The sequence below is a fragment of the Danio aesculapii genome, chromosome 25 (assembly GCF_903798145.1).
Source record: "Danio aesculapii chromosome 25, fDanAes4.1, whole genome shotgun sequence".
Classification (NCBI taxonomy): Eukaryota; Metazoa; Chordata; class Actinopteri; order Cypriniformes; family Danionidae; genus Danio; species Danio aesculapii.
In genome coordinates this window covers 37,422,662-37,447,114 of record NC_079459.1, presented here as the reverse complement: position 1 = coordinate 37,447,114, position 24,453 = coordinate 37,422,662, and the positions used below count along the sequence as shown (strand labels likewise).

Below are 24,453 nucleotides of genomic sequence, written 5' to 3'. Positions count from 1 at the left end.
ACACACTCATCAGCTCAGTGTGTTTCTGTAGATGTGTGTGTGTATGTTCTGGAGTCTCACCTGGTTCCTCCTCCATCTATGGTCAGGATCCTCACACCGCGCTTCTTCACAGGTTCAGTAAAGCCCAGGAGAGCCAGAGCCTCTCGAACCGCAGCCTGCAGACACACATCACTGACCTGCAGGAGGCGCTGCAGACACGGGACCACCTGCTCCTGCACACACACACACACACACACACACACACACACACACACACACACACACACACACACACACACACACACACACACACACACACACACATACACACACACACACACACACATACACACACACTCTCATGAACACTTCTGAATCACACACATATGCATAAACATGAACACTGGACCGTTTGCTCCTGCACAACACACACACACACACACACACACACACACACACACACACACACACACACACACACACACACACACACACACACTGGAAATTGAACACTTGTCCAGAAAAACACACACCTGAACATGTGACGTGATTGGGGGCAGGTCTTATGTTAATGAGATGCAGATGAAAGCTAAAGATCTGTAAAGATGCATGTCTTATGCTAATGAGATGCTAATTAAAACTGGAGGTCTAGAAGTGGGCAGGGCTTATGTTAATGATCTGAAAGTGGGGGCTGGTCTTATGTTAATTATCTGCAGGTGTGGGCTGGTCTTATGTTAATGATCTGCAGGTGTGGGCTGGTCTTATGTTAATGATCTGCAGGTGTGGGCGGGTCTTATGTTAATGAGATGCAGATGAAAGCTAAAGATGTGTAAAGATGCATGTCTTATGTTAATGAGATGCTAATTAAAACTGGAGGTCTAGAAGTGGGCAGGGCTTATGTTAATGATCTGAAAGTGGGGGCTGGTCTTATGTTAATGATCTGCTGGTGTGGGCGGGTCTTATGTTAATGAGCTGCAGATGTGGGCGTGTCTTATGTTAATGATCTGCTGGTGTGGGCGGGTCTTATGTTAATGAGCTGACCTTGAGGGCCACAGATCTTGACTCAGGGAACTGCAGCAGATGCAGACAGAGCTCCTCCACCCGCCGGGTGTAGAGACGCACACCTGAAGCCCGTTGGAGGGCCTGCACTAGAGCACGCGTGCGGTTACACACACTGACCCGCGCGATGATCTGAAACACACACAAACACACACACAAAGACACTGTTGTGAATTGAAGAGCAGATAGACCAGGAAACTTTCAGGTGTCTTCACAGCAGAATCCTGTAATTAGAGCTTGCTTAATTAAAAACTCTCATTCCCGGAGTCTTGGCTGAACGTATCACCAGGCCATTTGTTTTACACAAGACACAGCCGTGCCTCAAACTTACAATCTGCATTACTTTAGAGACACGATACTGCACTCACACACAGGCAGTCAGACCTGATCCCTCAGAATATTCAGTACAATGTAAAAACACTATTTATATATTTAACACATCTGTAATCCCACAACATGATGCACTGTTTAATATGTGATTTATGTGCTTCATCAACATCTGCATCTTCACTACAGTAAATACTGAATAAATCATCTATCTGCTGCCACCTGCTGGACAAACACAGCAATAACATCAATCTCATATCAGGACAGAACCTGCCATAATAACATCAGCCAGCAGATGGAGGAAGAGTCCTGCACAGCCACATGCAGAGAGACCTGATTATTATTACATCTCCAGCAAATAAACTCATATAATTTACACATCATCCAACATTAACAGAATTTTTTCTCACTCTATTTATAAAATAACATATTCTAAAGTAATTTCCAAGGAAATATTTCTCATTTCCATGTAATTTAAATAAAAAACTTACATTTAGATTAAACAAATTAAAAATAGAATCATAACCATGCATAAAATTAAAAAAGCACACAAAAAGTAGTCAAAATATTACAAGTAACACAAATTTTACTGTCTTTCTGACTTTATGATATTGATTTTGTGCTTTTATTCAACAAATGCCAATGAAAATGTTATGTTTTTTATTTATTTTGCTGATTAAACACCAAATGTGTGATCTGAAATAAACAGATTAAATAACACACACACACACACACACACACTTACACACACTCACACACACACACACACACACACACACACCAAAAACCCATCAAATAAATCAATATTTTTTAAATAAATAATTTTTCCAGAAGAGGTGACACGGTGACTCAGTGGTTAGCACTGTGGCCTCACACCACAGAGGTTGCTGGTTCGAGTCTTGGCTGGGTCAGTGTGTGTTTCTGTGTGGAGTTTGCATGTTCTCCCCGTGTTGGTGTGGGTTTCCTCTGGGTGCTCCGGTTTCCCCCACAGTCCAAACACATGCACTATAGGGGAACTGATCAACTAAACTGTACAAAGTGTGTGAGTGTGTGTGTGTGTGTGTGTGTGAATGAGTGTGTATGGGTGTTTCCCAGTGCTGGGTTGCGGCTTGAAGACATATGCTGGAATAGTTGTCGGATCAGTAAGCTGAAGGAGAATGAATGAATGAATGAATGAACATTTTCCAGATAATAACTACACATGACTGCTCCTGATCTCCTCATCTGCGCTCTGCAGTGAACGTGAGTTTATTTTTGTCCAGACTTTCCCAGAACTTTCCAGAACACACATATGAAGATCATATTACAGCCATGAGTGTGTGTGAAGTGTGTGACACGTGTGAACATTAACCTTACACACACACTATATTCACTACAGCTGAAAAACACAGCAGAATAAGCCTGATCAATAACACTTTTAATGATACAATAGCGTCTGTTTTATATGAAGACGGCTGCTTCTCTGTTAATCTGAATCCTGGAAAATAAAACAGCACAGTTTTACAAAACTATTATCACTAATAATAATGCAGGGGTGTCCAAACTCAGTCCTGGAGGACCGGTGTCCTGTAGATGTTAGCTCCAGCTTGCCTCAACACACCTGCACGGATGTTTCTAGAACGCCTATAAGAGCTTGATCAGCTAGCCCAGGGGTGTCTGATTGGGGTTGGAACTAAACTTTACAGGACACCGGCCCTCCAGGACCGAGCGTGGACACCCCTGTAATAATCTGAATATTTTTGATCATCAAGAATGAGCTGAAAATTCACATTTACATCACAGATATAGATGACACTGTACTGTATATCCACATAATAAACAGCTATGCCACATTTAATAATATTATACTGTTTTACTGCATTATAATAAATAAAAGAGAAAGAATAATCACGAGTTATTACATTTAAAGAAACTCAATTAAATTAAACTGCATTCGTTATAATGGGATTAATATACTGGCCAGATTATCTCAGATTATAAATATAAAGAATTATAAAAATTAGAAGATCACTCGATCTACAATTAGAGGGATACAAAGTTAGCGTTAGTTCTACTATAAAAGATCTGGGTGTCATATTAGACAGCAATTTAACTTTTAAAAATCATATTTCCCATGTCACAAAAACTGCTTTCTTTCATCTGAGAAATATAGCTAAGTTACGAAGTATGCTATCCATCTCAGATGCAGAAAAGCTAGTCCATGCTTTTATGACTTCTAGGCTGGACTACTGTAATGCTCTGTTTGCTGGCTGCCCAGCATCCTCTATTAACAAACTTCAATTAGTACAAAATGCAGCTGCCAGAGTTCTAACCAGGTCTAGAAAATTTGATCACATCACCCCAATTTTATCCTCCTTACACTGGCTGCCTGTTAAGTTTCGTATTGAATTTAAAATATTGCTTCTTACATATAAAGCTCTAAATAATCTAGCTCCTGCTTATCTAACCAATCTTCTGTCTCGCTACAATCCAACTCGCTCTTTAAGATCTCAAAACTCAGGACTTCTGGTAGTACCTCGAATAGCAAAGTCGAGTAAAGGAGGTCGAGCCTTCTCATTTATAGCTCCTAAACTCTGGAATAGCCTTCCTGATAACGTCCGAGGCTCAGACACACTCTCCCAATTCAAAACTAGATTAAAGACCTATCTGTTCAGTAAAGCATACACTTAGTGCACCACTTAGGGGGCTTCCACACAGGTTATGCATCTTGCTGATATACACTGTGAACATCAGCTACGCTAATTATTTTCTTTATTCTCCATTTCCACCTGGGGATACTCTTCCCGAGGCCCTCAGACTATGCAGAGTCACTGATTCGATCCAAGACCAACGACGAGATGATCCCAAGGTTTCCATAATCCTGGACCATGGCCGAATCCTGAACAACTACTGCGATGGTCATGGAAGAGTGGAGAACATGAGACTGTTTCCTATGACGCTCCAGAGACAGACGAGTCTTCGCTGAGGCCAGCTTCCAGCCTCCGCCACTGAGACTGCAGCTCTGCACGAGACGTTTGGCCAGCGGAGAAATTAAAATGGTCGTGCCCAACTGAGCCTGGTTTCTCTCAAGGTTTTTTTTCTTCACTTCCGCCTTTAGTGAAGTTTTTTTTCCCTCTCCGCTGTCGCCACTGGCTTGCATGGTTCAGGATCTGTAGAGCCGCGCATCGTTGGATTTGCTCTTCAGTGTTTGGACTCTCAGTAGTGATTATTAAACCACACTGAACTGAGCTAAACTGAACTGAACTTAAACACTACAAACTGAACTACACTGTTCCTATTTACTGTGACCTTTTATGTGAAGCTGCTTTGACACAATCTACATTGTATAAGCGCTATACAAATAAAGGTGAATTGAATTGAATTGAACTCAGAAATAATCATGATTTAGAGTTAGGGGTTTGGGTAAAAGATAACTGCTGTGTAATGCAGTAATCTACTCTAAACTTTAAATAAAAATACTATAATTCAGAGGACAAATCAACAATTATTCATGACAAAAAAGATGTCATGTTGTGTTCATTTATAGGAAACACTATATTTTGATTAAAACATTTGGTGACACTTTAGTTTAAGTCACCATTCACAGTATAAACAAGCCATTAACTAACACCACTAGCTTAATAAACGACTAATGAGCTGTTTATTAATAGTTAGTAAGGTAGAAGTGGGGTTTTGGGTAGGATTAGAGATGCAGAGTAAGATCATACTTTATATCTACTAATGAACAGTTCATATCTTAATAACAGGCAGGTGATAAGACAGCAGTTAATAGAATGAATTGTGACCTAAAGTGTTTCCAAATATTAATATAATATTATAAATATATTTATTAAAATATTTTAACTTTAACTAATATTTAAGGAATAATTGACCACAGGATTTCTGCTGTGATTTCTGACTGCTGTAGCTTATAATCACTCTGATCAATCAGCGGAGTGATATGGAGCCGATCTAAACCTGCCGGAACTACTTTAGCTGTGCCTTAAGCTGCGGTCACACTGGGCTTTGTGTGTGCGAAATTCTGTTGTACAGCGCTGTGAAAAGGGGCGGGATTAAACAAGATGATTAGACATTAATAAAGCGAGCGATTGCTCCATACTTTAAATTTCTGTCCAGAGAGGTCATGTTTTGATCCTCGATTGGTCTCACGCAGTCAAGGGATGCGATATTACTGGTCAGAGTTCACCAAGCTTGAACTTTGCACCGCAGCGACCTGCGAAACTTGACGCATGACCCTGCGTTTCCGGTCTGCACATTCACGTGCGTATGAATGGAAGTCTATAGGAGGAAAAGCCCAGTAACCAAACACCTGAGAGTGACCATCAGCCAATCAGAATCAATCTGACATTGATAAGCACAGTGTGGATGTTATAGTGTGTATCCTCATGATAAATATGGTCAGTAATACACACCTTCTCTCTCTGCAGCAGCAGCAGGCGTCGGGCTCTGTCCTCAATCACTCTCTGCTCTTCATCCTCACTCCTTCCCTTCAGTTTCTCCTCTTCATTAACCGCTGTCGTCTCGCTCTTAGCCTCGGTCCTGAAGCGGGGGACCAGCGGGCGGATGCAGCTCCCCACAAACGCAGAATAGTTCAGGTAATCCCCCAGAGAAAAGGAGCGATCGGGTTTATTAAAGCTGCTGAAGTAAGAGTTGATGTGCTGAGACAGGAAATCATACGACTCGCCCAGACGCACACTGAGGGAGCCTGGGTGGAAAAGGGGAGTGGCCTGTACGGTGGGTGGAGTCTGAGGTGTAGTGGGCAGGGTTGGTTCAGTCACTTTGTGCTCTGTTTGTTCTTTGATCTTAGTTGGCGTAGAGGGCGGAGCTTGAGGTGATGTGGGCAGAGCTATTTCAGTCACTTTCTGTTCTTGAGCTTTAGTAGTGGTAAAAAGATCAGAGGGCGGAGTTTGAGGTAATGTGGGCGGAGCTACTTCAGTCACTCTCGGTTTTTGAATCTTAGCTGTGGCAAAAAAGTCAGAAGGCGGGGCTTGAGGTAATGTGGGCGGAGCTATTTCAGTCACTCTCTGCTCTTGAATCTTCATTGCTGTGGGAACAATACCAGAAGGCAGGGTTTGAGGTAGTATGGGAGGAGCTATTTCAGCCCCTCTTTGTTCTTGATTCTTGATTACCATGGCAACACTGCTGGAAGGCGGAGCCTGTGATAGAGAAGTAGGCGGAGCTGAGGTCTCTTTAGTTTTGCTTCTGGCCTGAATCTCAGCTCGTGTTCTGTTCACTGCTCTCCAGAGTGAGTCCAGAGCGCTGCGCAGACGAGACGTGCCATATCTGAGGTCTGCCGACTCCTGCCGTGCTGATGTGCTGAAGAAGGAGATGTTAGTGTGTGACCCAAACCTGCAGAACCCTGACCTCCGGCTGCATCCGGGCCTCCAGCTTAGTGTGTTCCTGAGTGCCGGTCTGCAGAAGGGGCTCCGCAGTGGGGCCGTGGAGAGGACGATGGAGACCCGACCCGGTCTGTGCCATAAACGCTGAGCACCACCGTCCAGCACACACACCACCACCATCATCATCATCATAAACACTCAGCACAGCGTCTGAAAGACCGTCTCCATCTGTCACACACCTTACACAACACAAAACAGCACAAATTCAGCCTGGAATCAATATTATTTTGATATAATTAATATAATATTCATTTTTATAGCACAGTTCTTTAACAATTGCAATAACAACAAATATAAAAATCACTGAAGCTTTCATTTTCAATGGATCAGTCATTCATTCATTTTCTTTTCAGCTTAGTCCTTTTATTAATCCGGGGTCGCCACAGCGGAATGAACCGTCAACTTATCCAGCACGTTTTAACGCAGCAGATGCCCTTCCAGCCTCAACCCATCTCTGGGAAACATACACACACTCATACACTACAGACAATTTAGTCTACCTAATTCCCCTATAGTGCATGTGTTTGGACTGTGGGGGAAACCGGAGCACTCGGAGGAAACCCACGTCAACCTGGGGAGAACATGCAAACTCCACACAGAAACACCAACTGACCCAGCCGAGGCTCGAACCAGCGTTCTTCTTGCTGTGAGGCGACAGCACTACCTACTGCTCCACTGCGTTCCCGCAAATGGATCATGTTACTGTTAAATATTTTACTCCTGTTAAACTGATAAGATTATTCTATAATTTATTAATAATTTACAACATAATATTGTCTAAATGTTAGAATTTAAATGTAAACCACCTGTCATTGCTCATCTTTTCTGTTTTACAAATGACTGTAACCAAAGTTTCTAACTATATATTACGGTTACATCATAAATATATGATTATTTCCCGTTAATAAGACTTCATTAAGCAGAATTTACAGTGTTTGTGAGTTAGAAATGAAGTAAATATGAACATGGAGTAATAATACTGTATGAACACACACTATAACCCTGACACTGAATGTGTAACTTTACATAAATCCGTCATATGTTTGTAAAATATATGAAATATGATTATGAATGTAATAAAAGACAGTATAGTGCTGTAAATGTAGGACAAGCTCAGGGTCACTCCGCTTATTGTGAAGAAACACCACAAACACTAATCAAACGAACCCATACCTGCTGGTTAATCCCTCATCATCAGTGCTGGTTGTCGGTTATACTGGTGTGAGTGGTGAAGTTTACTGGTTAACGGTGCTTTACCGCTGTTTGCGGGTCATTTGACACTTCATAAACAGAGCGCGCACTTCCGCGTTCAGTCACCTGACACTCAGCGCCGCGTCTCATTGGCCAGTTGTCAGTGTTGCTTTGTTTACATTGTACATAAACAGGTCCTTTATGATCAGCACTGTATAAAATGAGTATTTAATAGTAAGAATGTATTTATTATACATTACTACTGCCTTTCCTTTATTATATTATTGTTAGTACTCTCTCTCTCTCTCTCTCTCTCTCTCTCTCTCTCTCTCTCTCTCTCTGTGTGTGTGCGTTTGTATAAGTGACGGAAAGTGATCTGTTCAAAGCTCCACATTATTGTTTGTCGACTGTCAGCTCAAGAGTCGTGATGGCCTTTCAGATTTATTACTGTTTTAAGTCACACATTAAAAAAACACTACTGGTGGCGACGACTGAAGAAGCTTTTCAGGAAACTACTGTAAGAGAGTTGAAGGTGAAAATCTGGAAAAACGAAAATCGTCAAGCAGGTAGGCTAGACATGTCTCTTCTGTCTTTAACATAACTAAATACTGAAAAGATGAAGACTGAAGATGTAAATAACTGTATTTTTATTCTCAGCTTTTTTCATAATTCAGATATAAAGAGTTTGTATTTGTCTCTCTTGTCAGATGTATATGCACTCCGATTATTATTTGGATCTCAACAATTGGATGACAGACAGACCCTCGGCTTCTATGAGATTAAACCTGGGTCTGTCCTGTTTGTCAGGTTGTGTTGCCTAGGTGGTGGAGAAGGTACAGTATGAAGATTTTCACTCTATTAGTAGCTTTTAACTGCTGATGCACATCAGTCATTCACTGACAGACATTTCTCTGATCTTACTGCAATTACTCTTATTTTACATACAGACAATCATTCACAAGTTTGCTGTGACTTCACCATTACACTTTACACTCCATTTGACATCAATGCTTTTAACCCTAACCCTAACCCTAAGCTTATAAATCACAAAATAAATATTGTTGATTTAGGCTGAGATGTTTCACCCATAATAAATTAACATTAAACACCAGATCAATAAACATTTGACTTAATGAATAAATACATGTATAAATAAATAAATGAATGAATATATGAAAGAATAAATAAATAAAGAAAGAAAAAAATTAGCTATGGATTTTTGAAACTTAAAATAGGTTTATGTATTGTCAAAACTGATGCCATATGGAGATCAAACAGATTCCACCGTTTATTATTGTTCATTAAAATATTCTGCTTTTCCTCTCACAGGTCCACCTCCACCATTTCCCAGATCTGAATCCATGGAAAAATTACTTTTGAGCATGTGAAATAAAGTGAAGTGAAAGACTTCAGTGTTCAGTGTAAATAAGAATGTTTTATTTTACAGGCATTATAAGCAGCACTGCACAACTGGTTCATTAATAATGCTGTTTTTATTCAAATCTGATCTTCGTATATTCTGTGGACACATTCAACTGCGCAAAACAATAAAAGAATTAATTTCAAAGCTAATTGTATTCATATTTACTGTCACAACTATCATAAAACTACAAATGAAAGCTTAGAATTTAATAAATAAAACTGAAATGAACGTCAATTTATAGATTAATTAATATATAATATTTATACTTATATTCACTAATTTCCAATACAGTACACATTGAGAAAATTGTGGATAAATGCAGGAAAACAAAGACTGTAATGAGATGTTTGCAGCTGCCAGAGTTCTTACCAGGTCTAGAAAATTTGATCACATAGCCCCAATGTTATCCTCCTTACACTGGCTGCCTGTTAAGTTTCGTATTGAATTTAAAATATTGCTTCTTACATATAAAGCTTTAAATAATCTAGCTCCTGTTTATCTAACCAATCTTCTGTCTCGCTACAATCCAACTCGCTCTTTAAGGTCTCAAAACTCAGGGCTTCTGGTAGTACCTAGAATAGCAAAGTCGAGTAAAGGAGGTCGAGCCTTCTCATTTATAGCTCCTAAACTCTGGAATAGCCTTCCTGATAACGTCCGAGGCTCAGACACACTCTCCCAATTCAAAACTAGATTAAAGACCTATCTGTTCAGTAAAGCACACACTTAGTGCACCACTTAGGGGGCTTCCACACAGGTTATGCATCTTGCTGATATACACTGTGAACATCAGCTACGCTAATTATTTTCTTTATTCTCCATTTCCACCTGGGGATACTCTTCCCGAGGCCCTCAGACTATGCAGAGTCACTGATTCGATTCCAAGACCAACGACGAGATGATCCCAAGGTTTTCCATAATCCTGGACCAGGCCGTATCCTGAGCAGCTACTGTGATGGTCATGGAGGAGTGGAGAACATGAGACTGATTCCTGTGACGCTCCAGAGACAGACTGAGTCTTCGCTGAGGCCAGCTTCCAGCCTCCGCCACTGAGACTGCAGCTCTGCACAAGACGTTTGGCCAGCGGAGAAATTAAAATGGTCGTGCCCAACTGAGCCTGGTTTCTCTCAAGGTTTTTTTTCTTCACTTCCACCTTTAGTGAAGTTTTTTTTCCCTCTCCGCTGTCGCCACTGGCTTGCATGGTTCAGGGATCTGTAGAGCTGCGCATCGTTGGATTTGCTCTTCAGTATTTGGACTCTCAGTAGTGATTATTAAACCACACTGAACTGAGCTCAACTGAACTGAACTTAAACACTACAAACTGAAATACACTGTTCCTGTTTACTGTGACCTTTTATGTGAAGCTGCTTTGACACAATCTACATTGTATAAGCGCTATACAAATAAAGGTGAATTGAATTGAAATGAATTGAATGTTTGCTGGGGAAAGACTGGGGAGCTGAAAGGGTTGCAATGAAAAAACTTGTAGTGGTTTAATAAGATCAGTACTGCATTATGGCTGTATAGTATTTCAATCAATGTTCAGCAGCTGATAGACATTAGTTGATGTGTTAGTAGAGTATTAATACTGCAAAGTTTTCTGTATGAATTGACCAGGATTATTTTAAGTATAGGGTTGGGATGTGTAAATATCCTGTTGATGTTTAGAAATGTTGCTGTGTTTATTTTTTTATACACACGGTTTTTCCCGCATGGTAAACCGTTATCTATGGTGTGTACCCTACTGAAAAAAAACAGCTTAAAACAGCCTAGGCTGGTTGGCTGGTTTTAGCTGGTTGACCAGCCTGGTTTTAGAGGGGTTTTGGCCATTTCCAGGCTGGTCTTAGCTGGTCAGGCTGGAAAATGACCAGCTAAAACTAGCTTGACCAGCCTAGCCAGGCTGGGAGCCCAGCCAAAACCACCTATGTCCAGCTTAAGCCAGGCTGGTCAAGCTGGTTTTAGCTGGATTTATTATACATATGAAGTCATACATTCATATAATTATTAATCACCTGTTTCTAAATGGTCTGTCTATAAAAGTGAGGGGGACGTATCCCGCCCCCTACCACCCCTGGTTACAACTAACCCTCTGTCTGTTACAGCTTGCCCCGCAGGTGGGGTAAACAGTAAGATTTATACTCCTGGCACTTTTGGCAATACTGCACAGAAACCCCAGGTCCAGCGATCATGCTTTCAGTGCTCATCTGTAGGAGAGGCTTGTGTGTAGCTGGTAAAAAAAGCTTTGTCTATCCCCATTACTTTGTTCATTATTTAGCCAAAAACAAAAAGTGTTACTCTGTCCCGCTCTCCCCTAGGTGGAAAAAACAATGGGAGAAGGAAAAATAGGAGGTGGTTGTTTAATATACTAAGAGATGTGGATAAAGGAAGAAAAACAAGTAGAAGTAGGAGGGAAGAGAGTATAATTTCTAAAGATGGATTGGATGTGCGATCATGGCCCACACTCCTAACCAGCAGGTGGCGGTAATGCTTATAAGACGAAGAAGAAGAAGAAGAAGTTATCTCTGGATCAGATTACAGGCATAGATATATACATTAGATGTCGCCTACCCTGTTGTTGTCTATTGGAAGGAATGCGTCAGTAGAGCAGCCATTTTAGTACAGGGTAGCGCTCCTTTAAAATGAATGCAGGACCAAGCTGCAGTGGAGGACTGTGGCCATCCAGAGCCAGAGATATACACATATATCTATGATCGGGAGTTTTCCCAAAGGTCAGTATGTAATTTTTTTTAAATAACGAAACTTATAATTTTACATCTCTTTTATACATTGATGGATAAGTGATCGCTCAGGCATTCTTGACAAAAAGCTTGTGTTTGTGTGTGTGGAAATGTACTATACACCCTCCATGTTAAATTTGATCTGTGTCCTGAAACACCCCCTCTCCTGCTTTCACTTCTCATACTGACAGGGGAAGTGATTCGTCTCCATTCACTAGCCGACAATAATACGTTTCCGGCACCGCAGCATCTCGTTTTCATATTTCCTTTGCTTTGTTTGCAGATTTTTTTCAACAAAACTAGCATAAGCCGAGTATTTAGTGCGAGCTGGTGCTACTTTGTCTTATGGTGAATGCAGTAAGACTGTATTATCCTCAATAGCGTTACCTGTTTGGCACAAGAGTTCATAACATGCAAAAACGTAAAAAACAAGATCTTACCTATGAAATGTTCTGCCTTTGTGCTTTGTTTTCTTTGTTTGCTCATTGTTACACATGTACACAGCGCTAAAGTCCAGCATCTTCACGCAGTAATTGTCTTGACTAGCGCGGTTGAATGACACTTGTCCTGGGAGCACTGTACAAATATGGCGGCGCTATTGACGCATGCTCAGGGTCCCTATGCGATATCTAGTGTAAATATCTATGATTACAGGTAGGTGGCGGTAATGCACGAGATCGAGGGCGATTCGCCAAAAATAGAAAAAGATGAACGGCTGAAAAACGAGCTAGTTTATACATTTTCATTTTTCTGATTTGTGTAGTTATACATGTCATATGAGGAAAAGTGCTATAATGGATCTGAAAAGGACATCCAGTTCGTCAGAAGAGCTAGCGATATTGGTAAGTTTGTTTCAGTTTTCAATTTGTCCAAGAAAAAAGCCTTTGCTCCCCTAGATGAAAGAAGTTCAGATAACAGAATGTTAATATCAGATTGTCTGTTAAACTATCTGTGATTAGCCTATCCGCCTTCAGCATCTACTGTTCTGCAACTGCAGGACATTAAAGCCTGAGAAACACGTCTGCAGGGACATGGTAAACACTTAACGTGAAAAAAAGCTTAACGTAGCTTAAATGTACATAAACATCAACCAGAGAAACCCAAATCTCTGTCAAACTTAAATAAACCCAACTACTGAGTCCCAATTCCAAAGATAAAGTGAAAATCATCACGTTACGCGTTTTCTCCCCCAGTGAAGTCTATAAGTTATAAGGAAAAACGTACGTGGCTTAATATACCTTAACAACAAGCGGGGAAAATCTCATTTCTATCAAATATTACTTGTGATTAACACTATCTGTAGCTGTCAACGTAAAGGTTTTTATTTTCCTTTAAATGTTTTGTTGTTTTTGTGGAAAGATATTTAGGTTATAAATCATTTCATAAATTATTAATGCTTGTAGAATATAAAAGTGACACCTACAGGTGATGCAGAGGTAGTTTGAGTTTACTGTCACGTGGTCTTGCTAGCCGTGTGATCATCAGTTAAACGGGAAGTTAATATGAGCAGTTATCACGAGCAGCGATCTGCTTTTGTAAAGAAGAAAAGGAACTTTGTATGGTTTGTGTTTGTGTTCTACCAGCTGATTTGTGAAGTTAAAAACAGTGTATATTAATGCTGGTTTGATAAGAAACTAATTCAGTTAAACTGCTGTAAGGAAAAGTAAAACATTGACGCTATGTATGTGATTGTTTTTATTTGTTTCAGTTTTTTCACGGTGTCATCATGTAAAATGTCAAGATATTGTGTTCAATGGGTGTCACGCTGTACCAGTGTTGTCAAAATAACATGAAGATGTCATGATGATGACGATGATAACCATGCCCAACTGAAAAAGACAGCTTAAACCAGCCTAGTCTGGTTGGCTGGTTTTAAAGGGGTTTTGGCCATTTCCAGGCTGGTTTCCAGCCATTTCCAGCCTGGCATTAGCTGGTCAAGCTGGAAAATGACCAGCTAAAACCAGCTTGACCAGCCTACTCAGGTTGGGAGCCCAGCCAAAACCAGCTATGTCCATCTTAAACCAGGCTGGTCAAGCTGTTTTTAGCTGGATTTAGCTGGTCATTTTTCAGCCTGACCAGTTAAGGCCAGGCTGGAAATGGCCAAAACCTCTCTAAAACCAGGCTGGTCATGGTCAACCAGCTAAAACCAGCCAACCAGCCTAGGCTGGTTTAAGCTAGATTTTTCAGCAGGGTAAAGACATTAAACTTTGAGACATCAGTTGAAGCGTGATTAAGAAAACATTCAGGAGCCAGCCGTTATACTATCTTTGATTTTATGAACAGCCTGTTTAACATTTGGTTTCCCTCAGTTGTTTTATATTAAGCCTTCCTTATTATAGACTTCAATGGGCAGAAAACGCTTATCGTGATATTGTTCACTTCATCTATGGAATTAAGGCCTGTTCTTTTGGCAATAGTTAGCGTTCATCACAAGTAAAGTTTGACAGAAATGTGGGTTTCCCTGCTCGGTGTTAAAGTACGTTAAGCCACGTTAAGCTGTTTCATTATAATGGACCTAAAACGCATAACGTGAAAATGTTCACTCACTAAAATTAAAGCTCATTCTTTTGACATCAGAAAGTGTTTGTCAGGAGTAATGTTTGATAGAAATGAGATTTTCCCCGCTTGCTGTTATAAGGTACATTAAGCCACATTCAGCTTTCTCCTTATAACAGACTTTAATGGGGGAGAAATCACTTAATGTGCTGATTATCACTTTATCTTTGAAATTAGGACTCGTTCTTTTAAGAGTAGTTAGAGTTAATTACATATACAATTTGACTGAAATGGGTTTCTCTGACTATAAGAGACTTTGCAAGTACATGTCAACTTACACTAACCCCAACACCAAACCTAGCAGTCTATCTATAATCTAATGAGAAATAGCTGGTATGTACATGCAATGTAACTTAAATTCAACAAACTGACAATCAAATAAAGTGTGACCTTATTAAATATTAGTTTTTTATGTTTATGTTTTTTATTTTTTATTTATTAATGTCACTATTTGTCACGGGTTATGATACACACTTGTGTCCAGTAGGGGGCAGGAATGCACTTTTTAAGTGGCTTTGCCTGTGTCACCAATAAACAGGCTCATACACAAAAATGCAGGATGCCAGGCGCCATAAAATATATTCAATAAACATAAAAGAAGCGGTGTCCAGAGGATCTGGTGTATATATAGCTGGTTCATGGGGGGTTAGCTTGACCAGCGTGATGAAAAGAAACTTTTTATCAGCATTTTTTGTATCCTGAATATTTAACAATCAAAACGAGACCAAAAACTTGTAATTATGAAAACCCCATCATAAAAAAAGGAAAAGAATAATAATTATAATAATGTAAAACAAGAAGGATATAGGCTACATTAATACATGCAATAGAAAAGAGGAGTTTAGTTGTTTGTGACTTGAACGTCCTTTAAAGGTTTCTAAATCTCAGAATCAGCCTTAAAATAGTAGATATTGGACATCCTATCTGTCAATTTATATTTGTGTATGTAATTATCTAAATATATTAAAAGCTTTAACATAAAAATGTGACCATTTCTTACATATTTTATAGTCTATTTCTATAATATTTTATATTGTTTAGCATAATCTATTTTCATTATTCAACAGATGTAATTCCTCTATTAATCAGATTATTTCTATTTCCTAAGCTTATTAATTATTATTCATATAATAAATAAGGATCTCGCCCATTTAAACTCAAATGACTTGTGAGAAGTCTATGCACACACACACATATGAAAACACTTGCATGTTCACAACTAATTGCACATACATTTGTGAACTGTATTTTGTATGTTTGCACGAGTGTTATTTGGGTGTTTATGCACGCATTGAGTTTATATTCATATGCGAGACTGTTTTTTGGTTGCATATGCATAGATCTAGTTTATATGTATATGCGAGTGTGTGTAGTGTTTGCATTTAGCGAGTTATGTATGTGTGTGTGTATGCATGCATCAAGTTTATTAATATCCGCAAGTTTCATATATTGTTTTGAACATAACAGTATAGGTGTGTATGTGAGTAATTTATAGGTGTATATGTTCCTGTTGATGAGCAAAGTTTGATTTAAATCTTAGAGCCTCATAGCTATTGACCAATCGGCAGAAAAAGATCTATATTACAAACTTGTTCACAGTGCCTTAAATAGTACTGAAGTTGTTTTGAAGTCATACAAGCAATTTCAAATATTCAAAGCACAATATAGGGATTGTGTCTCAAGTTGTCATGGTTCAAAAATGAACAAATGTGTGACTATATAAACAAATTCATGAAACACATGCTCTTCTGGATCTCGACAAAATGTCAGTTTCACGTCAGCCATTCCTAGGCTATACCAATAGGTGTGTTTGACTTCATGCAGCGCTGCGCAGATCGATCGAAATCTGTCTTAAAGCGGTGCATGCTGGTTAGAAATGTTGTCCGGATTGATGCTGCACCGACGCCACGTGACTGTCATATGCGTTACATCAAAGTACCGCGACAGTGCTCCGAGATCAGACGACTGATTCAGGCCATGCAGCATCTGAAGAGCGACTGCTGGAGCTGCGATGATGACACCAATATTACATGATTGGCCGAGTTCACCGCATGACAACAACCACGTGTGTTTCAGGTTTATTATAGGACAAATTCTGATTCACAAATTTCAAAACAATGAACTTTTCATCCCCTCTCTATCTTGTATATATCATGCTTATTAAAAGACTAGAAATATTTATGTTCATAATGACTAGACTGTTTGCACAGGTTTATTCTGCCTTTTATCTAGACTGCATTTAGCTCCATGAACAATTTAAATAATATATTTTAGTGAATGAGCTAAATATTACCTCAAATTAGTCTTACAGACTTGTAATAAAATAATTATCATCATTAATCTTGAAACTCATATAAAGATTTCTTAACAAATTAAGTTAAAAATATTTGATTAATTATAAAAATAGATAATTATCAGATATTTTATTTCCTGTCAAGCCGTTTATGCAGAAATGTTAAACGTGTCATTGATGTACCTGCTCTTTCTGGGTAATGTCTACTTAAAGTGTAGCTCATTTATTTTGCTCCTTTTGTTCAATCTTTTTGGATTAAAGTGCTTTTTTAAAAATATTTTCATTATCCAAAATAATCCTATTATTCTATGAATCTGTGGATATTTATTTCCTTTTTATGTGCCCTCTCCTTTTCCCCTTATTTCTCATGCGTTTGTTACATAGGCTACTTTAATTCATAATTCCCTTATTGTTTAAAAATGAACTATAGTTTGTAGAGACTGTGTTCTGTTTTATTTGTACTGTATATCTTTTGTTATTTCAATAAATTAATAAATGATCACGCCATGTGATCGGTCATCTGCAGCAACTTTGAGCCCAGAAGTGTCCGGCTTGACGGCTCCGTTTTCAGCTCTGCCCCCACCTGCGCTAGGCTAATCTCATTGATCACCTGCAGTTCTGCTTCATGTCAAACGCACCTTATATCTCAACAGATGTGTAACATAAATATTCGATTATTATCTATGTATTGTCTATATTCAATTATATTTTATGTATAATAAACATATATTAATGTAATATGTGAGTTTCACTTTTGTGCATTATCTTTTTATTGTTTGTTTGTCTGTATGTTTTGTTTTATAACATACATTGGAAACTGCTTGAATGTTTGGTAGATGCTGAAAATTCTTATCCAAGAAAAATGTAATTATTCAGATTTAAAATATATTTTTGCCTAAATCCACAGAAGAATATAAATCACAAAGAGCAGCATGAAACTAGATGATAGGATATGCTGGTAATGTTGTTAAGATGTTTAATCTCTCCATCAGACCCCTGTGATGATGAAGCTGGTGTTTTAAGAGCTGTATTATCCTGTGGTCACGTCACTGGTCCACAAACACTGACCGACTACTGCAGAGTTCAGCTGACTGATGTAAGTGTGCTACACCAATAAGCTTTTTCCACTCTTCAATATTCTGTGTGCAGTTATCAGATTATAAATGTCTTGATGATGCAGACTGTTGCTGTAAATGTCTGATTCTCAGGGTAAACCGGAGCTGAGATGTCCTGAGTGTAAACAGCAGTGGTCTTACACTGAAGTGCGTACATTAGCCAAACTCACAGCTGAAGAACAGCTTTACTTTGAGGAGAAACTGGCCAACAACTCCACTAGAACCACCATCGACATCAAGAACGTGAGTGTGTGCTATTGTGATGAAGCTGAATGAAGGATTGTGTGCTGATTCAGAAACTCTTTGTGTGTCTTCAGTGTCCGGGCTGCGATTATGTGCTTGAGAGATCAGATCCAGCTAATCTCAGTGTTCAGTGCACCGTCTGCTCTGCGAGAAACAACAAGACCTTCGAGTTCTGCTGGCAGTGTCTGAGAGAGTGGAAAGGCAAGCGTCCTCGATCTGACCGATGTGACAATGAAGGATGCACAAACAATGATCTGGAAATGCTCCGAGAATGTGAAAATATTACTTTACCATCTGTCAAAAACATTGAATGTCCTGCTGTTCGTGCATGTCCAACATGTGGTTTACTGCTTAACCATAATACAGAGAAATGTAAAAACATTGTATGCTCTAGATGTAAAAAAGAGTTTTGTTTTGCGTGTCTGAAGCTCACACCTGACTGTTGGAAGACCAGTGGCTACTTCAAGCCCTGTTCAGACGGTGTGGCTCCACGACAGACTTTAATTCCACTTTGGAGAGAAAGCTATATGATAGAATATATACCAAACCCAGTAGACGTTGCTTTTAAGTATTTTCACATTAGCAATCAATAAATCATGTATTCTGTTATGATATTTTGAAAACAATTAATACAACAGTTTAATACAACAGTTCAAATGCGAATTCTCCTGTTCCTTCATATTTCTATACAACCGGAAGTGAACACACACACACACTTGCGTCTGGGAAGCTCACCGGCGCCATGTTGTGTAACTAGCCCATTGGACTCATCCTTGATGAATAACAGCGTTGATATTAAAAATGAGGGCTTTTGAGTGGTGGTGTGTGTCTGTGCAGACATACAGTAAATATAGATTCTGCTCTACATCACGCGGTCGTTAACGTCAGCATTATTCCTACAGTCATGTCTACAAATCAAGAAAACCCCATCCTATCTGAGTCCCAGGCTGTGTGAGATGCTGATGGAGTTATTTAGATGAATTCAGCTCCACAGACTCTGCCTGGAGTCAATGATCTCAGCATTATGCATGCAGGAGGCTGTGTTAGTGCTGGTGTGAACGTACCTCGACTAGTGCGTGTGTGTGTGTGTGTGTGTCTCACCGGTGTGGTAGCGGAGTGTGTATCCCGTCAGTCTGCCGTTCCTCTGGTGCGGTGGGCTCCACTCCAGCAGCACTGACTCCAGATCAGCTGCAGACACACGCAGGTACACTTCAGGGACTTCATTGCCTTGTTTTAGTTTATTATAACCAAAATTGATCAGTTGACAATATTACTGTGGTCATTTTGTTAACTTACATTTGCATATGCCACTTAATGCAAGCATCCTCACCCAAATGAAAAAGGCTTTATTGTAAATAAACGACTAAGTACGTTTGTAAAATGAATCCATGATTGATTATTTAATAGAATAATTCAATGATTAAGTGGAATGACTTGAGCCCTTTTCACATTATGCCATGATTTGGTCCTCATTAGGTCCCTGGCTGAAATCGGTGATCTTTGATTATTGGTTTGTCATGTTCACAAACAGCCACTTAATACCTGTTGTGATCAGATTTTCTGATGATGTTCTGTCAGATTCAGGAGATTTCAGACTCTTTCCTGCAGTGAGATTCAGCTGACGAGCTTCAAATCCAGAGCCAATTGGAGCACAGAATCTGATGACACAATCTGTTATTGAGGCACGCTGTTGGCAAAACTGCCCTGTGAGCAATCCCTCCAGAACGCAGGATAGTGAAAGAGTCATGGATGAATGACATCCTCCAGGTGAGTTTATTTCTCTATAGTATCTGGATGCAGCCTTGATGATGCAAGCTGAAAATGCATATCTCAGTGATGCAATGTCAGACTCTATGCCGTCAGTGGAGTTAGTGACATCACTGTTAGGGGCAAGATTAGGGGTGGGGTTGGGTGAGCCCATAAAAAAAGCATTGCATGCAGCTCAGATTGCATCTGCACCAGGTCTGCATCCATAGCTCTCTATTTTTTTCTGTGTTTAGGGTGAGTTTATTGTGGTTCGGTCTGACTTTATGACAGCTGAGATCGTGCAGTGTGACTTGAGCCATGTTCATGCAGTCTGACATGTGATCAGTTAGGATTATTAAAAGTTGCACGGGCTTAACATGCAGTAGCACAGTCTCAGATGTACACACTGGCAACTGGTGTATGTGTGCATTAATTATGCAAGCAAATTCATTTGGCTCTGCAGGTGTTTCAACTAGGTCTGCTGCCAAAATGAAGTGATGAAGGACACCTGTGACCATATGCATGAATGTTCATTAGTTGCTGATGTCGCAATTATTAATAAAATCATTTACTTCTTCATGACTTATTAAATTAGGTGGTGCAGTGGGTAGCTTGATCACCTCACAGCAAGAAGGTCACTGGTTTGAGTCCCAGCTGGGTCAGTGTGTGTTTCTGTGTGGAGTTTGCATGTTCTCCCCGTGTTGGTGTGGGTTTCCTCCGGGTGCTCCGGTTTCCTCCACAGTCCAAACACATGTGCTATAGGGGAATTGATCAACTAAACTGGCCGTAGTGTATGAGTGTGTGTGTGCGTATGTATGTATGTATGTATGTATGTATGTATGTTTCCCAGTGATGGGTTGCAGCTGGAAGGGCATCCGCTGTGTAAAACATATGCTGGATAGGTTGGTGGTTCATTCCTCTGTGTGAAATCACCTTTCAGCTAGCTCTCACTCACTGAAGCCAAGTAAGGCTGGGGCTGGTTAGTACCTGGATGGGCACTAGATTAGGAATTGAAAGCGCGCCCTGTTGGAAAGCCAGCAGGGGGTGCTCAACCCACATTTTGTGTGGGTGTTTAATGTGTGTTCACTTGGATGGATCAATGCAGGATTTAAATCAATCTTTGCTTAATAATTGGTGCAAATAGAGTTATAAATTACTCACACATACACCTATGCTAATGGATGTTCACAGCAATATATATATGATTTGCGTACATATTCAAATTGTATATACAGTTGAAGTCAGGATTATTAGCGTTTATTTCCCCAATTTCTGTTTAACGGAAAGAAGATTTTTTTCAACACATTTCCAGTCATAATAGTTTTAATAACTCATTAACAAGTTATTGTATAACGATGGTTTTTTTGGTAGACTAGCCAAAAAAAAAAAAAAAAAAAGCTGAAGGGGGCTAATAATATTGACCTTAAAATGGTGTTTAAACCATTAAAAACTGCTTTTATTCTAGCCGAAATAAAGCAAATCAGACTTTCTCCAGAAGACAAAATATTATCTGACATACTGTGAACATTTCCTGAATCTGTTCAACATCATTTGGGAAACAAAAAAAAAGAAACAAAAAATTAAAAGGGGGCTAATAATTCTGACTTCAACTGTACATATACACTCTCTGCATGCAAACACACCTGTACACACTCACATATACATATAAGCTTGATGTATACGTATGCGCCTATCAACTCTCGCACATGAATATAAACTCGATGCATGCATAAACACCCAAAAAACACTCGTGCAAACATACAAAATACAATTCACAAACATATATACAATTAGTTGAGTGAATATATTGTACATATGCAAGTGGTTTCATATGTGTATGTGCATAAAGTTCAGTTTAATAGTTGTTTATTTCAGTGTAAATTGTACACATCATTATTTTTCATGAATCAGCTTATTGCACCGCTTATGAAATATAAATAATGTGATTAATGGCGTTATTGCATTTGTTGAATAATGAAAAGAGATTAAACAGAGGCTAAGGAATGCTCCAGCAAATGATAAGGATTGTTAAGCAATTAAATTATTGGAAAGCAATTGGTTTACTAAAGATTATTTAATTTATTTTGAAACCCTTAAAGGAAGCTCAAGTCGAAAAGCAACTGAACTATGAACATACTCAAACAAATAAACCTCTCTTTTCTATTGTAAATAGTAGTGTATTGCCGCCTTGATTTTTTTTTCTATTTTCAATCATTCAATACAATACCTATATGTAAATTCAGTCATTCAATACACATCTCAGTAATTCATAGTTGTACATGTAGGTGTTCTATGTATGTGATGTTGGCACCCCAAACCAGACAGTTTTTATTTCTACAAATTTATTCAAAATCAAAACAAGCCCACAATATCTAAGCCAACGGAACAACAACAAACGTTCAAACATTTTGCAACCCTTTCTTTTCTCATCATGAGAAGTACAGCGTCATCTTCTGAACAGTAAACTGTACACAACACTCAGATTAACAAGCAGCCTGATTTCTTATTCTTGTAAACATCAATATTTATTAAATGTTCTTCATCAAGTTTCCTGGAATTAAACAACTAGCAGGTTAAAAATAAGAGAAATAAGTTAATGTTCTTGACTGTTTTTTGCTTTAATAGCAACTTTTTAAAGTCTAAATCCAACATTGTACTACATATCTCTCATTGTGTTTGTAACTTATTATTTCTCCAGAATGGAATTGAAGTCTGTCGTGGAGCCACACCATCTGAACAGCCAATAAAGTAATCACTGGTCTTCAGACAGTCTTCTGTGAGTTTCAGACAGATAAAACAAAACTCTTTATCACATCGAGAGCATTTAATGTTTTTACATTTCTGTGTATTATGGTTAAGCAGTAAACCACATGTTGGACAAGCACGAACAGCAGGACATTCAATGTTTTTGACAGATGGTAAAGTAATATTTTCACATTCTCGGAGCATTTCCAGATCATTGTTTGTGCATCCTTCATTGTCACATCGGTCAGATCGAGGACGCTTGCCTTTCCACTCTCTCAGACACTGCCAGCAGAACTCGAAGGTCTTGTTGTTTCTCGCAGAGCAGACGGTGCACTGAACACTGAGATTAGCTGGATCTGATCTCTCAAGCACATAATCGCAGCCCGGACACTGAAGACACACAAAGAGTTTCTGAATCGGCACACAATCCTTCATTCAGCTTCATCACAATAGCACACACTCACGTTCTTGATGTCGATGGTGGTTCTAGTGGAGTTGTTGGCCAGTTTCTCCTCAAAGTAAAGCTGTTCTTCAGCTGTGAGTTTGGCTAATGTACGCACTTCAGTGTAAGACCACTGCTGTTTACACTCAGGACATCTCAGCTCCGGTTTACCCTGAGAATCAGACATTTACAGCAACAGTCTGCATCATCAAGACATTTATAATCTGATAACTGCACACAGAATATTGAAGAGTGGAAAAAGCTTATATGTGTAGCACACTTACATCAGTCAGCTGAACTCTGCAGTAGTCGGTCAGTGTTTGTGGACCAGTGACGTGACCACAGGATAATACAGCTCTTAAAACACCAGCTTCATCATCACACGGGTCTGATGGAGAGATTAAACATCTTAACAACATTACCAGCATATCCTATCATCTAGTTTCATGCTGCTCTTTGTGATGTATATTCTTCTGTGGATTTGTCTAGCAAAAATACTTCCATTTAAGCAAACATATGTTTTGAATATGAATGACTTTGGATTATTTGGATAAGAATAAAAGTCAGACAGACTCATCTTTCACCATGCAAACATATGAGTGCTTTACAATTTATGTAATAAAACAAAACATTCAGATAAACACAAACCTCAGTACTCAGGAAGTTAAATGTATATTAAAATTGGATATTTGTGTATACATTTCTTCTTTAATTGATTTATTTATTTATGTCTGTCGATATATAGGTATTGCCTACCTTTAGTTTTTAATATCCATAATATTTTGGTATTACACTTTCATATCCAATAGGATTTACTCAAACGCAGAGCAAGATTCGCGAGGAAAGCAGACGTGTTTCTCAGGCTTTAATGTCCTGCAGTTGCAGAACTGTACATGCTGAAGGCGGATAGGCTAATCACAGATAGTTTAACAGACAATCTGATATTAACATTCGGTTTTCTCTTATCTTCTTTCAAAAGTTTCCGTGGACAAATTAAAAAGTAAAACAAGCTTACCAATGTCGCTGGTTCTTCTTACGAATTTGATGTCCTTTTCATATCCACTATACCGCTTTTCCTCACCTGCCATGATGAAGGAAATGTTTCTCGTTTCCTAAGCGCGCACCTTCCGTGTAACTGCAAGGTTTCTCTTTCCTTTCAGAGACTGAAAATCACGTGATTGGGTTCATTCAGGGTGGGGC

General features: G+C 39.2%; 3 protein-coding genes across 3 annotated transcripts in view; 1 reads left to right on the top strand and 2 right to left on the bottom strand.

Annotated features, from left to right (window-relative positions):
- The window catches only part of LOC130219602 (calcium-independent phospholipase A2-gamma), a 19,070-nt gene extending 11,014 nt beyond the window's left edge, over nucleotides 1-8,056 (bottom strand). The window contains exons 1-4 of the mRNA XM_056452036.1: nucleotides 7,938-8,056; nucleotides 5,778-6,943; nucleotides 1,021-1,170; nucleotides 61-212 (exon numbers count right to left, since the gene is read on the bottom strand). Of these exons, the coding sequence (XP_056308011.1) occupies nucleotides 61-212; nucleotides 1,021-1,170; nucleotides 5,778-6,896 (1,421 nt within the window). The 5' untranslated portion in view covers nucleotides 6,897-6,943; nucleotides 7,938-8,056. The remainder of the gene's footprint in view (nucleotides 1-60; nucleotides 213-1,020; nucleotides 1,171-5,777; nucleotides 6,944-7,937) is intronic.
- Nucleotides 8,057-12,882: 4,826 nt separating this feature from the next.
- On the top strand, nucleotides 12,883-18,913 carry LOC130219231 (E3 ubiquitin-protein ligase RNF19B-like). The gene is made up of 4 exons (XM_056451547.1): nucleotides 12,883-12,955; nucleotides 17,955-18,058; nucleotides 18,171-18,320; nucleotides 18,395-18,913. The coding sequence occupies exons 1-4, from the start codon at nucleotides 12,883-12,885 to the stop codon at nucleotides 18,911-18,913; spliced, it is 846 nt and encodes a 281-aa protein (XP_056307522.1).
- A 3,486-nt stretch (nucleotides 18,914-22,399) lies between these two features.
- LOC130219656 (E3 ubiquitin-protein ligase RNF19B-like) lies at nucleotides 22,400-24,428 on the bottom strand. Its single transcript, XM_056452108.1, has 4 exons — nucleotides 24,269-24,428; nucleotides 23,538-23,641; nucleotides 23,276-23,425; nucleotides 22,400-23,201 (listed from the first exon to the last, which is right to left on the bottom strand). The coding sequence occupies exons 1-4, from the start codon at nucleotides 24,339-24,341 to the stop codon at nucleotides 22,734-22,736; spliced, it is 795 nt and encodes a 264-aa protein (XP_056308083.1). The 5' UTR covers nucleotides 24,342-24,428; the 3' UTR covers nucleotides 22,400-22,733.
- Nucleotides 24,429-24,453: the final 25 nt, after the last annotated feature.